Here is a 14,329-nt window from a genome sequence, read left to right on the forward strand (position 1 = left end):
TATATAATAGTTTTAAAATAAATTTTTATATTTTCAAAAATATACAGTACATAAAGATATTGTATCCTTTATCTTACGATTCTCGAAAGCTACCAAAGTAAACATGCGTGGCTTTCAATTGTCAAGAGAGTGGAAATTATACGTACATAATAGCACATTGAGCACGTGTATATGTATTTACCTAATAGCCTTATTTACTACAATATTGAACTAAGTTTATTACTTAAAGTTTATTTTTTAAGTATGTATAGATTTGGTTGAAAAGATAAAGATAATTATAAGAATAAATTTATTTAAATAATCTTTTAGTAAATTTTTATATTTTCAAAACATAAAATGCAAATAAGATATATATTTAGAAGTAATATTTTTTTTATTCCTAAAATATCATTGTAAAATTCTTAATTTGAAAATTAATCGAATTAAGATATATATATATATATATATAAATAAAAAATAATTATTATCATATTTTTAAAATCAACTCATGAGGTCAAACCATGGTAAATCTCGAGTCACAAATTGATTTGATCGTTGATCCAGGTCAACATTATAAAATTATTAATTTTAAAACTCAATATAAATTAAAATAACAAAAGTAATATTTAATTATTTTTAAAAATATATAAATTTGATATTAATACATATTACGAATAAAACATAAACATGATATATTTTATTTTGTTTTAGTCATTATAACATAAACATGATATATAGATAATCATTCAGATATATTTTATATATTATTATCAAACACAATGTTATCTCTATTTCCATTTATTTTTTCATCTTATCTTCTTTATCTCTATTAATTTCTGTTTATTTCAATATATTGTGCTGTTTTAAATTAGCTGTTTTCGACTTCCTTGGTCAAAACTTAAGATTTCTATGGCACATGCATGTACATGACTCGGATGACAGCTAGTTTTTTTTGTCCCAATATACCACGATGACACCATATATATATATATATATGTGTGTGTGTGTGTGTGTGTTTGGTGTGTGTGTGTGTGTGTGTGTGTTTGGTGTACCATCAACTAGCTTACCCATAGCTCATCCATGAAGAATGGAGATTACAATATTGCCCATTTCACGTGGTCGACATTTTTATATCCCACCTTTTGGTTTTCTAAAATTTAACTTGAGAAACTTCAAAGATGGATGGCTTGGTGGTGATGGAATTAAATGGATATGCCCTTTCTCAATCACTTTTCCTTTTTGTTTGTTGAAAAAGTAAGCTCTTTTAAAAAAAAATAAATTTTTATATAAAATAAATTTCTAAAACATGAAATATTTTTTTATATTTGGTAGTATTATAAAAAATAAGTTGTTTAATAATTTATTAATATTTTTATTTTTTTATCAAGTTTATTATAAGAATCAGGACCAAATTTAATAGATAAAAAAAATTAAAGGAGGATGAAATTTTAAAAAAATCCAATTTCACAAACTATTTCAAATAAAAAAATAACAATTAAAAGAATAAAGACCAAATGTAATAGATACAAACCTTAAAAGAAGACGTGATTGAAAAAAATTAATTTTAAATAAAATGAATAGTAATAAAAAAAATAAGGATTAAATCTGAAAAATAAAAAATTTCTTATAAATCAAAAGTGAATTTTTCAAATAAAATGTTCCGAGTCTAATAGTTCAAGTCATGAGTTTAAGGAATTAAAACTTTTTTTTTTTAAGTTTTATAATTTTTTTTTTTATCGAGTTATTCCAATCTTATGATCTAAGCTGTGGATTTTATGATATTTCCCATACTAGCTCAACTCTAATTATTAGGTTGCAGATTTGTCATGCTAACTCTAGTTAACCAGGACTATTTTTTCTTATATTATTTTCACTATATTTTATTCTTCATTTGAGAAAAATCATCATTTCTCTTTTTAAAAAATATTTTTCCTTATATTATCATAATCATTTTTCTTCTTAACACTGATTCGTGCTGTTTTTGTTTATAATCATCAAGCATAAATTGAAAAGGTCATAAAGTCAATAGCCAAAGTAAAATACAAAGACATAACAAAAAAAAAAAATGAACATACTTAGAGAAAAAAAATTAATCTACTACAACAAAAACAAAAAAATTACCTAAAATTTTTTATTACACTATAATAATTATTTGATGTTATCAAAAGATGTTAAAAGATCATGATACTGTAAAATTTGAATTCAAAACATATAATTAAATAGCAACTCAATTATAACATAACGGTAGAAAAACAATCAAATAAATTTATAATTCCATCTTTAAAAACAATTTTATTCCTCAACAACTAAATATCCTAGGTAATACTGTTAAAAATTAGTCTCCAAATTAATATTTAGAATTTGTCTTACACCATTCTCGATTGCCGTAGCAACAGCAAGTCTAGTATGCTTAAATTAAATTAAATCTAATTTATTCGATCCAGTTCGCTCCGTGAACTATTTTTCTTTGACGAAAAGTTAAATTTAACGATAAATTGAAGAAAGATGGTGGACAAAAGCATCCGACCACCTGCATTTTCCAAATCACGTACTTATATATTCACTTGTTAAACCCCAACGAGTTCAATCACATGCTTATACTCATTTGTCAGGCCTCTGCCTGAGTGACCCGAGAAGTTTAGGGAATCGAAATTTAACTTATATTGGATTTTTAATTAAATTAAATAATTAATATATTAATTCAATTAAATTTATTTAACTTGATTTAATTTTTAGTAATATAGTTAATCCGATCAAACCAGTTAAAATGTAATATGAACATTTTAAGGGAGTTTACTCACAATCACAACCTCAATAACTTGTTTTTGTTTTGTTTATAAAAAGTAAAAACATTTAAATTCAAATCTTGAAGAATCCAGCAATAATTACATACGAGTTATTTATAGATAGGACCCAACAGTGGGTTTGGTGTTAACAGAGACAAAGGAAAGAGGGTCCCTCCCCTTTCTTTTTCCTTTTCAATCTCATAGTTTTTTTGGAGACATTCACCATAGAAATCTTCATCTCTATAAATGCCTCCTCTGATCAGTTGGTCGTGTGGTAGGTCTCACTACCTCAACAGAATCATTGCATCATGTCTGTGTTGTCGCTGTAAGGTTTCTTGTAGTTTAGTAGCAGTGTGTGTGTGTGTGTGTGTGTAACAGTACTGTCATGGAGTTATGAACTTGCGCAGATAAGATCAAGATCCTGAAAACGTTTTATGTTTTGCTGTGAAAACAGAAGTTGTAAGCATATATCCATCGATTCATGTATCTTTGATTCCAGCTGGGTTGGAAAAGCAATGATGTCTGCTCTCCTTTTTCGACTGCCTAAAGCTCTGCAATTTTTAGGTTTATTTTGCAAGAAATTATATTGAAAAGGCAACGACAGTCCCATATATATGGAATTAATGATAGCAAGCAATTCTAAAAGAAAATTGTAAGAAGTTATCTTCAATCTGAACCAATAAATTAATTTAGTCCTCACACTTTTCTCAAATTGTCGGTGCTCACTAAAATACAAATCTTACATGTCTCCCCTCAAAACAATATGCTAAATACAAGATACTGCCTATTGTTTACAAAATAATAAACACGCCCACTTAATTATTATAGCCCAATGTATTATATATTATTAGGGAAAATTACACTGGCAATCTTATAGCTTAGTTCCGTGTTTTGAAAACTTGCATTTTACATCCTGAATTATCTTATAATTTAGTTTATTTTATATATATACTCATAGGGATGTAAACTTTATTTTTTCAAAAATCATTGTAAAATGACTAAACTATAGGATTTTCATAGTAATTTTCCTTTAATACTGTATTATTATCATTACCATATAACATTATGAAATCAAAATTCAAAATCAAAAGGTGGTACTTGAACCTTGTTTTTCTCACCTTCAACAACATGCATTGCTGAATTATTGCTTGTCCCATTTTGTGATGAGCCACTACTGTGCCTGGTTTCCGACAAGTTGGACTGGTTTTCCGGAGAAGCCGAGCGGTTTTTCGGTGCTACAAGCGTTCCATGGTTGTACAAAGTGCTTAATTGGTGAAAGTAAGGACTCGTCCTTGAATTAATGTATCTCTTCTTGCTAGCATCCTTGGTTTTTCTGAAGTACTTGTTTATGTTCTCCCATTTTTGTTTGCATCTCTTAGCACTCCTCTTGTAACCCAACTCTAACATCCCTTGTGAGATTCTTTCCCATACTGGAGCCTTCGCTGATCCTTCCTTGTCTTCATTGTTGTTATAGAGACTGCACCTTAGGTTTATCAAGGCTAACACCTCATCTCTTGGCCATCTCTTGCCAATGTCATCTTCATCGTTGGATGTAGACTTTGCTTGCACTTTATACATGGGCAGTATGCTAGATGGTCCTGATGGGCTGTTGTGGGAATTGAGAGAATTGGGGTTTTGGGGGGCTAGTGCTAGTGTCGATGAAGTCGTTGGCGGTTGTGGAATGTTTGGGGCAAGAGTTGAGCTAGGGTTTTGAGGTTCTTGATTTTCTGTGCATGAAGTGTTGGTTTTGGCGGGCATGGAGGTAGACTTTTGATGTTCTAGAGTTGTGGTAGATGATGTAGGTGTTTCAAGTTGGCTTTCGCTACTGGTCTGACTGGCAGGATTAGGGTTTTGTGCTAGCAGTAAGGAAGATGAAGTGGAAGCATTTGAACATTTTGGTACCTTAACAAGATCCGGTGCGCTAGTCTCTCCAAGAATTTCAGCAGAAGAATCACCTGATGTGATTTTTTTCAAGAACTTGATTAATGTATCAAGTCTATCACCTGCAAGAGCTTGTTCATGTGCTCTAAGTTCAAGTTCCTTGTTGATCCTATCCATTTCTAGCTTCTTCCATGCTTCTTCTCTCGCAAACTTCTCTTCATCTCTCTTCACTATATCTTCAAGAAGTTTATTATGCTTCTCTTCTTGTTGAGCCATCATCTTGTTCACAATATCTTCACAAATACCTTTGAACATCTCAAACTTCCTCTCTCGTTTTCTTTTCTTTCTCTTTGATTTTTCAAACTGCTCGAATTTCCCATCATTATCTTCAACGCTTTGGTTTCCTACAGTTTGATCAATTCTTGTTTCTTCTTCCAAGTTCTGTCCCATCTTATCCTGTTGTTCATCTTCACCTGGCTTGCATATCTTCTTTTCTCCAGCTGTAGCTTCTTGCTGATCAGGGTTTTGATCTCCATGATAAATCTCTTCGAACTCACTAAAGCTAGCCCTGTAATTCTTGCTGTAAATATCAATGTTGCTATTGAAGTATCCGCTCTCTTCTTCAAATTTCTCCTTCCACTTCTCAGCACTCCTTTTGAAACCAGCCTCTGCAAGATTCCTGTAGCCATCTTAAATGTGTAAATCCAAAATAACCTGTATATCATTAGCATTTTATTTTCTCTATTCCATTAATTATTATCTAATTGTATAGTACACAAACAAGTGTTTATTTAAATGCTGTCCACACGCGCATGTGACTCGAAATCCCTGTACGAGATGCTGATACGAAGAACTTGTAAGCTATACTACTATTTTGATTGATCATGATCATATCTTCAAGTACTCTCGCTAAATTCACTTTAATTAAATCTCCAACTGATTAACTTGAATAGAGTAATTATACTAAAACCAAGTCCAATACCTAATTAGTGACTGAAAGAGAAAGGGAATGGAAATAGAAGAAGCATATATAATCAAAAGCAATATCTTGATGTGTACATATATATTGTTTTTACCTTGATGATGCATGTTCCCAAGTGAATTCAGGAAACCAATTATCCATGCTAGATCTGATCCTCAACAGTGGAAGCACTTCATCATTAGACCAAGGATTGACCAATTCTGGTATTGATCTTTCTCTTTCAAACTTCAAATTCATAGCCATCAAGTTATTCTCTTGTTTCTCATCATTTTTGTTGGTGGGTGAACCTTGGTGCAATGAGTGCAAAAGGTTTGGCTGCGGTGGTACTTGAGAGGTAGCAGCAGCAGTAGCTGTGTATGGATAAAAACTAGGGAAGCTGGTGGTATTAGAGGAGCCATGAAGAGGTGGGAAAGAGAGACTGGGGAGAGGGAGTGATGTTGTTCTTGAAGCTATGAATTGGTGGAACTGGTCTGCTACTCCGTCAAACATTTTTGTGCTCACTGTTTGCGTTCTCTCTACTTTCCTTACCTACCTCTCTCTCACTGTAAACTGGAAAAAGAGAAAATGATACTCACAACGCAACAAAAACTTTTTTTCTCTCTCATTTATCAAGTACTTTGTCCTGTCATGGAAGGCTGGAGACAGCCCACCACACACTTTTGGAGGAAAGTGAACTCACTATCCTATGAAATAAAATTGTCATGTCGTGTTTGAAGTTGGAAAGTGGAATACATAGCCATAGCTGAGGCTGGGAGTACGTAGTAGGCTTGAAATCGATACCTATCATTGTATTTGCGAGTCCTTTAGAATCCTATGCAATTGCTGATGCTCATGATGGTGTAATCAACGGCAAAGAGATGGCAGGACACGTGAAAACATGCAGGGTCTGGGACCAAATTATATGTTTCAGGAAGGAAGCTGCCATGGGGTTTATTTATACACAGTACCGAGGGCTACAGCAAGGCCAGCCCCTTCTGCTATGGCGATCCAACTGTCTACTACTAGGGGGTATTTGAAAATACTCTAACGTTTGATTGCAACCGCTGTGTAATTTCATGAATTCATAAAGAAGAATCAACTTTTGGATCAATCAGGACATTCCTTTGAGTCTGGAGGAAGATCTTTTGACAGATGACCAGTTTCTTTTTGGGTCTTGAGTTTTCTGCTAGTAGTAGGGTTAAACATGGACATTTCTTTTTTTGGGAGGCTGAATGATCTTTTTACCTTAGCTCACTACTGGTTTCTAGGGTTCCGAATCACAAATCTTTTGAACCTAAAAAAAATTTAGTTCATAAAAGCAGCTGAGGGTTAAGAAATCTTGCAGGTCCCAGAAATAAAAGCAGTGGGCCAGCAGCCAGCTTGATTTCGGTCTTTGGTCCAGACTCTAGAGCGCAAACCGTGTCCATTCTCAACCTGTCCTTGTCATCAACTGGGCTTTCTGCTTGGTGTAGAAACAGTCGAAGTTGGGCTTGGCCCACAATTATGTACTCAGTTGTCACGGTCCACAGCTGGTCCAGGGTGGAAGAACGACTATTTCTTGCTTTTCTTTTCTACGAATGCCGGTAATGAGCATCATGGATGTCATATCTGTCGCTGCTTGTTAGGTTGCTGGTTCGACTCAGTATAATTATTTTTTTTATTAAAATAACTTTATTTTATTTTTTCAAAAAAAAAATTATTAGTGTTAATTTGTTAAGGCCAAGTAGATTATAAATTAGCTTGTTAAGTCAATCAATTTCGTTAGATTAATATCTTTTATAGTTTATATAATGATTTTACCATTGTTAAATTTTGAATCGTGAATCTTTTTAATCAAACTGGATTTAAGTCAATCATTTTTTATTAGATTAAAGTCTTTTATAATTTAAATTTAAATTTATCTTGAATCAAGTTTTTAATAATGAATTTTTTGAATCAAACTGGATTTAATAACTAATGTTGTGCATATGCTTTTCTTCATTGTTTTAATCTTTTTGAGAAGAGAGTAGGGAAAATTTAATTATAAATCTTATTTTTTTATTGGCCTGTGTTTTTCATAGGCTGGATCAACTGTTTTAAAAATATATATAAAAAAAAAAAACCACTAAAAATGTAGGAGTATTTTGACAATGTTATTAAACTTCAGTAAGCAAGTAAATCTTGAGATTTCTTGACCTAGCTCCTTGCATGGCATAAGTTTTTAGCCAAACCATATAAGAGCTAATTTGATATAAATTGGTTGATGATTTGTTTAAAAAAAACCCTGGATGATCAGTAAAAGCATAAATCAACTTATAAACAAAACCAAGAATATTTTTTTAAAAAACAGTATTGAGACAATAATAAATTGGATGAATCCAGCCACACGTGACTTGGTTCATGAATTTAACTAGGTTTAATAATCTTCTTAAAATAATTTTTACTTAATTATATAATAGAAATTAGATGCTCGCAAAATTATACATAAATTATAAATTAGATTTTTGTTTGAAACCTGTGATAAACTCTAAATTAAACAAGAAAAAAACCATTTATGTTTATTTTCAGAACAATTAAATATCGATAGATGAAACCGGGAAAAATAGTTATTTTAATCATTATATACATTAAGTAAAATATCAAATTGCTCCTAAAATAACAATTAAGCACTTGATTATTGTATTATCGGGTCAATCTAGATCAATATTTTTATTAAAACCTCAATCTTTCATTCATTTTTTTCTAGTGATTTTGATCCAATTATATTTGAATCAGGTTTGTTTGAGTCACTAAAACCCGATCGAGTCAATTAAATTTTATCAAGTCAATATCTTATGTATTTTTACTATAAAATAGCTTTAATGAAGTTATGAATCTTACATTTTTAAAATTGATTTGCCATCAAACTAGATAAATATAAAGATTATAATTAAAATATATATGAACTAATGATGTATAATTTACAAAAACTCTGTTTGTTTTTGTGATATAATGTGGTATAATTTATATTTTTTTCTAATTAAAAATTTAAAAATATTTGGTTAATCGATACACAACATAATTATAAAAATTAATGTAATGCTAACCATGAGTGTTTAGTAATGGGTGTAAAATGTTTTTTAATTGAAAGAATATTAAAAATATATATTTTTAGATTTTTTTTATATCAATACATAAAAATAATAAAAAATAAATATAATTTTTTTCAGTAAATTAACATTTTGAAATAAATTTCAAAAAATAACACAACCATAAATTCAAGCGAAAATCCAAGAAGAAAGAGTGGTGAAGAATAGGATTCCTTTTCTTTGCTCGGAGTGACCATCCGAGTGGCTTGTCTCGAATATTCCACGTGCCATCTACTTACCGCTTCAGGAATATTCCTCTTCTGAGGGATGACTGTGCGCTCTTTCTAGAAACTGTTTTTTTTTTTTTTTTTTTTTTTTTCCTTTTCTGGTAAAATAGAAAAGAAATGAAAAAAGAAAAAAAAGAAAATGGCCATAGGTAGATTAATTGAAACAATATTACTTATCTTTATTTATTTGAGGAATAAAAAATATTAAAATATTAAAATCTTCTATTTATACATGCTTCTATTTATATTTATATTATAAATTATTTTTTATATATATTTTATCATGACAGATATTTATAGGAGGCCCATATAATTTCTTTATTATCCATTTTTATAAAATAAAGTATATAGAATATAAAAAATAAAATATTTTACAATTTTTATACAAAATAAAAAAGCTTATTAAAAAAATATTTAATTTTAATAAAAATATGGATAAAAAATATAAAACCTAAAAGAATCTTTTAATCAATAATTCCAAAAATTTCCAAGGATATATCATAAAATATAAAATTCAATTAAAAAAATACAAAAATAAAGCATCAGCACAAAAAAATTGCTAGAAATAGCTCCACCGCACCCTAAAATTCTTTTTGGCTGGCCAAGTCAGCCTCTAAAACCTAGAAAAGCCATCTTCTTAAACCCTAGAAGGAGGAAGACAAAAACAAATCACCCCCTTTCTCCCCTCCTCCTTCTCCTTCCAAGAAGCCTTTCCTTTGATCAAAAGGAAAGCAGCCCCAAATCAACAAAAAAATCCCTAGACCCTCCTCTCCTCTATCAATAAAACCTGTTCTCCTTCTCTGAAAACGCTCAATAACCCATAAAAATCCGATCTTTTCCTATCAAAGAAGCCCATAAAAATCCAATATTTTTGTCAAAAACTCCATCAATATCTAATCTTTCTTCAAGAAATATCAAAACTTTGATCGCAACATGAATGACCCAAATGATCACAGATACAGGAAATACCACCCATATCAAGACCTCTACAATGTTCCAGCTCAAAACCTTTACAAGCTTCCAACATCCCCAGAATTTCTTTTCCACGAAGAGTCTCTACACCAACGCCGTTCTTGGAGTGAGAGTCTGCAGTACTATACTGGCACAGGTTACTTAGCAGGAGCTATATCAGGTGGTGCTAAAGGTTCTATTGAAGGAATCCGCGCTGCGGAGCCTGGAGAGACATTAAAGTTGAGGGTTAATCGTGTTTTGAATTCTGGTGGTCATATGGGTAGAAGATTTGGAAACAATTTGGGTGTTTTGGGGTTGATGTTTGCAGGGATTGAGAGTGGTTTGATTCATTGGAGGGATACTGATGACTTGGTTAATACTGTTCTTGCTGGTCTTAGTACTGGTGCTATTTATCGCGCTGCGAAAGGGCCTAGGTCTGCTGCTATCGCTGGTGCTATTGGCGGGATTGCTGCAGCTGCTGCGGTTTCTGGGAAGCAGGCTGTTAAGAGATACGTGCCTATTTGAAAATTTTGAAATTCATGGTCTTTTGGGGTTTACAAGGGATAGATGGTTTTATGAGGGGTTGGTTATTTGGCGATACATGTATTTCTTTTTTGGGATTGTAGTTATAAATTGCGTTGGTGTAATAATCTGTATGACCAAATTTTTGTAATTCTGTTGGTCGACTTGGCATGTGTTGTCGCTGTTGTTCCTGTTTATAGGAAGTTTTGGTTTTCTAACTTGACGTTACATTCTAAAAACCTTGTTTTGAGCTGTCAGCTGGTAACTGACTGGTCCAATCCTACCTGAGGAGATTTGATTCATTCCGAATTCTTTGGCTGTTTATTGGCTAGAATTGAACTTTTTGTTGCAGTTTGATAGGGCTTAGGAGTAGTGTAAAATTAAATTACTTTTGGTGAGCATTGTTGTTTTCTTGTGATTGAGCCTGTTGGTTTCCATCACTTCGGTAGCATATACCTGTTTTAATGGATTTGTTGAACCTGTGAAGCTATGTGTAGCTACTCAAGTTCTTGGCCTATGGAATGATATCTGTGTCACGCTATTGTATCCTTTTTAGATTTATTCTGCTTGATAATCTTACGGACACAATTTGTGATGTGATGAAGTTTTCGTTGCTGCGCCTTAACTATGGATTGCCTGCCTGTTAGGGCATCAGCTTGCTGTACAAGACTAGTTTTCCATGTAAACGAGCTCTTTCAAATATCGTATCTTTTATATGTTTATTCAGGTGTCCTGTTAATTTTGGTTGGAATCAGCTGGTATTTTCAGTGGAGATCGAATGATAATCTAGGAATTACTGGGGGAATAAATTTGGGAGTTGGTGGAGTAGGACACTGTTTTTCCATGAAACACATGGCTAGGAATACCGATCAGTTAGTGTGCAATAGAGTTCTCTGTGCAATATTATTAGACAACACATGGCTAGGAAATCTCTCTGTGGCTGTAAACTTTTTCTGGAGTTCAAGCTTAAATTTTTTTATCATTTCCATGAACGATAGAGTTTCCTTGGAGATGTTCATTTTGGCAAATCTGTCTTCTCAAGATTAAAACCAAGTATATTTTTAGCGTGTTGTTGCAGGGAATAAGATCAAACAATATGGATGTTGCTTTAAGTGTTACTAAGCAAAGAGCAGTTTCATTATGAAATCCATACAGATTTTCTAGTGTAATTAAAGAAAAGTATTAAGTGGTTGTAACAGATGCACTCAAGAAATGGGATGGTATCAGTTGCATGTTGTTCTGTGGTCTAAACATCTCAATTTTTGGGTTCTTGTCATTTGTGCCCGCTTGGTATTCTCTGATTTGCCTGGTGCAAGATGGAAGAGTTTTGTTTGTTACTGATGATTCATCATCAACTTTTTTCTTTTTTCTTTTCCAAGGTCATTGATTGTTCTGGCCGCCCTACGTCTGCAGGTTATGTTAGGTGGCTCCTGGTCCTGGAGTTTTGTTGTTGGTGATGCTTAGATTTCCAGGATATGTGTGGAAAACATGAAAGGTCATGGACATGTGTGTGCTGACAATTTTCTTGAAAGGACTAGGGCAGCTCTTAGTTTACTTTTTTTCCCTCTCTGTGGTCCCTAATGTTAACCATTTCACCTCCATCTCGTCCACTTTCTCCTCCCCTCATTGCCTATCTCACGCTTTAGAATTGTTGTATTTTGACCCCATATGACCCCTTTGCCACTGCGGCTTAGAAACGACGCTTTCCTGGGAACAAATGCCAGTGCCAAGTGAACAAGTGTCTCACACTCACGACATGGGTTTGGATCCCTTTTCTGAATTGGCTTCCACCGAGAGATCCTACCTGTGGCGATAACCTGGAATGACACCACCACGGATTTTGACTTTTGAGCTGAGACCTGTACCAGTCACCCTGCAATACGAAGATAGTTGTGAATTTTATGGCCTTCAAATTCTGACAAAAAATCCGAAATATGAGACGGAATGCATCAAAATCAAACAACAAGTTACTCCATATAAAACAGGAAGGAAATCACACCAGGTATGTATTGGCAGGTACCTGCTGGTCAACGAGGGATTACTCAATTTTAGAGGAATGCAAGACAGGGAAGTTCTGACTCTAATCTTGTAGCTGAAAGATTTAAAATAGTAAAAACAAGAAAAAGAAAAAAGGTTTTTGGAGGAAATATTCCTGGTTCCATCTAGAATCAATAGAAAATGCCACAAAGAGGTGGGTGGCTAGCAGCACAGAAGATATCTGCTAGCGACCTCACTGTGATTAACTCAATATACTTTCTGATATTCCTTTCGCTGTAGTGTAGGTGGGATTCATCTTGTAACTGGGGTTTTTGTTTATTTCTTCAGCAGATGTTATTACTCTTCACTCGCCTGATTGTTGATGGATTTGATTTTGCTGCAACTGTTAGTTTATATTCTTGTGTATCTAGAGCATAACTTGTTTGGATTTATTCATAATGGCAACGTCTCGTTCACTTCTTTGAATTCTATACCTTGTGGGGCTTGCGGTTTTCTGTGTCATGAGCTCCTCCATGTTCTTAATCATGAGGGAGAATGTATTATTTTATTTTAGAGTGTTTTACTTTTCAGCTTCTGAAAGCTTGTGAACGGCTGCTTTCAGCTTCTCCGGGTTGATAGTGACCGACTGCTGTGATCGACCAATCATTTCTTCACACTCTGCTTGTAAGTTGAATTCCTGCATGGTAAAAATGGCATCTCTACAAATGAACTTGTCAAACGGGCCTGTCACATTGTCTACTACTGCAGATTGCAAGATTGATCATCGCAACACTCATACAACACTACTCCCTGAAATAATATTTTATGGTTTTTTTTTTCCACACTTGTTGTTTCAGGAATTGTGATTTGTAATTTATTTCAAGTTTTTATCTGTTAGGATATATAATGGTCTAATGAATTAAGTTTTCTCTCTTTGGAATTCAAGCTTCAATATTAGATTTGATTGAAGTAGAGTATTGTAATTTTTTTCTCGATTTCACAATCTAGATTATGAATTTAACAGGCTAACTCGAGTTGACTTAAATTATTTTTTGGGTTGTTTTCTTTAATTGATTTTATTTTTGATTTTATCCTTCAACATTGAGTTAATTGAAAATTTGAATTCATAATTTTTTATGATTTTCTTTTTATGAGGTTATCTTAATCTCATGACCCAAGTTGTGGGTTTGACATGTTGAACCAAATTGACTTGGTTTATTTTTTTGGGTCATTTTTTAATTGGACATGTATTTTTAATTTCACCCTTCAACAACTCAATTTTTTTAATTTTTTTTTTTTTTTTCAATTTAGGTTGTTTGATAATTGGACTTCGTAATTTTTTCAATTTTTTTTCTGTCTCATGAATTTAGTTTTTTTTTTTTTAATTTTATTTAACATTGAATTTGTTGGAAAATAAACTTCATAATTTTTTAAAATTTTTTTTTTATGAAGTTATCTTGGTCCCATGATTCAGATTGTGAGTTTAACAAGTTAGCCTAAATTGCTTTTAGTTGTTTTTTTAGTCCTTTTTAATTGATTTCTTTATTTTATTATTCAACGCTGAGTTGGTTAGAAATTAAGTTTTATATTTTATTTTATTTTTATAGGATTATTCTAATCTCATGACTCGGGTCTCGAGTTTGACAAGTTAACTTGAGTTAAATCATGTAGTTTTTGTTCTTTTTCAAAAAAAATAAAATTAATATATATATTTTTTCAATTTTATCCTTTAATATTGAATTTATTATGAATTGATCTTTATAATTTATTTTGATTTTTTTTTTATAAAGTTATCATGATCTCATAATCTGGTTCGTAAATAAATAAACCTGTCTTTATTCTATATGTCATCATTTTAATATTTTAAAAAAAATCTTTACCTAATATATCATCATATCAATATTTTAAAGTGACATAGTCAAACATGCATTATATTTT

General features: G+C 32.1%; 2 protein-coding genes across 2 annotated transcripts; one reads left to right on the forward strand and one right to left on the reverse strand.

The window, feature by feature from the left end:
- Nucleotides 1-3,415: 3,415 nt before the first annotated feature.
- LOC118051521 (trihelix transcription factor GTL2) lies at nucleotides 3,416-6,879 on the reverse strand. Its single transcript, XM_035062197.2, has 2 exons — nucleotides 5,723-6,879; nucleotides 3,416-5,325 (listed from the first exon to the last, which is right to left on the reverse strand). Exons 1-2 carry the CDS (start codon nucleotides 6,115-6,117, stop codon nucleotides 3,837-3,839), a joined length of 1,884 nt encoding a protein of 627 aa, XP_034918088.1. The 5' UTR covers nucleotides 6,118-6,879; the 3' UTR covers nucleotides 3,416-3,836.
- Nucleotides 6,880-9,527: 2,648 nt separating this feature from the next.
- On the forward strand, nucleotides 9,528-10,632 carry LOC118051520 (mitochondrial import inner membrane translocase subunit TIM23-1). Its single transcript, XM_035062195.2, has one exon. The coding sequence runs from the start codon at nucleotides 9,875-9,877 to the stop codon at nucleotides 10,415-10,417; it is 543 nt and encodes a 180-aa protein (XP_034918086.1). The 5' UTR covers nucleotides 9,528-9,874; the 3' UTR covers nucleotides 10,418-10,632.
- The last annotated feature ends 3,697 nt before the right edge of the window (nucleotides 10,633-14,329 follow it).

The sequence above is a fragment of the Populus alba genome, chromosome 5, assembly GCF_005239225.2.
Source record: "Populus alba chromosome 5, ASM523922v2, whole genome shotgun sequence".
In the NCBI taxonomy this organism is placed as follows: Eukaryota; Viridiplantae; Streptophyta; class Magnoliopsida; order Malpighiales; family Salicaceae; genus Populus; species Populus alba.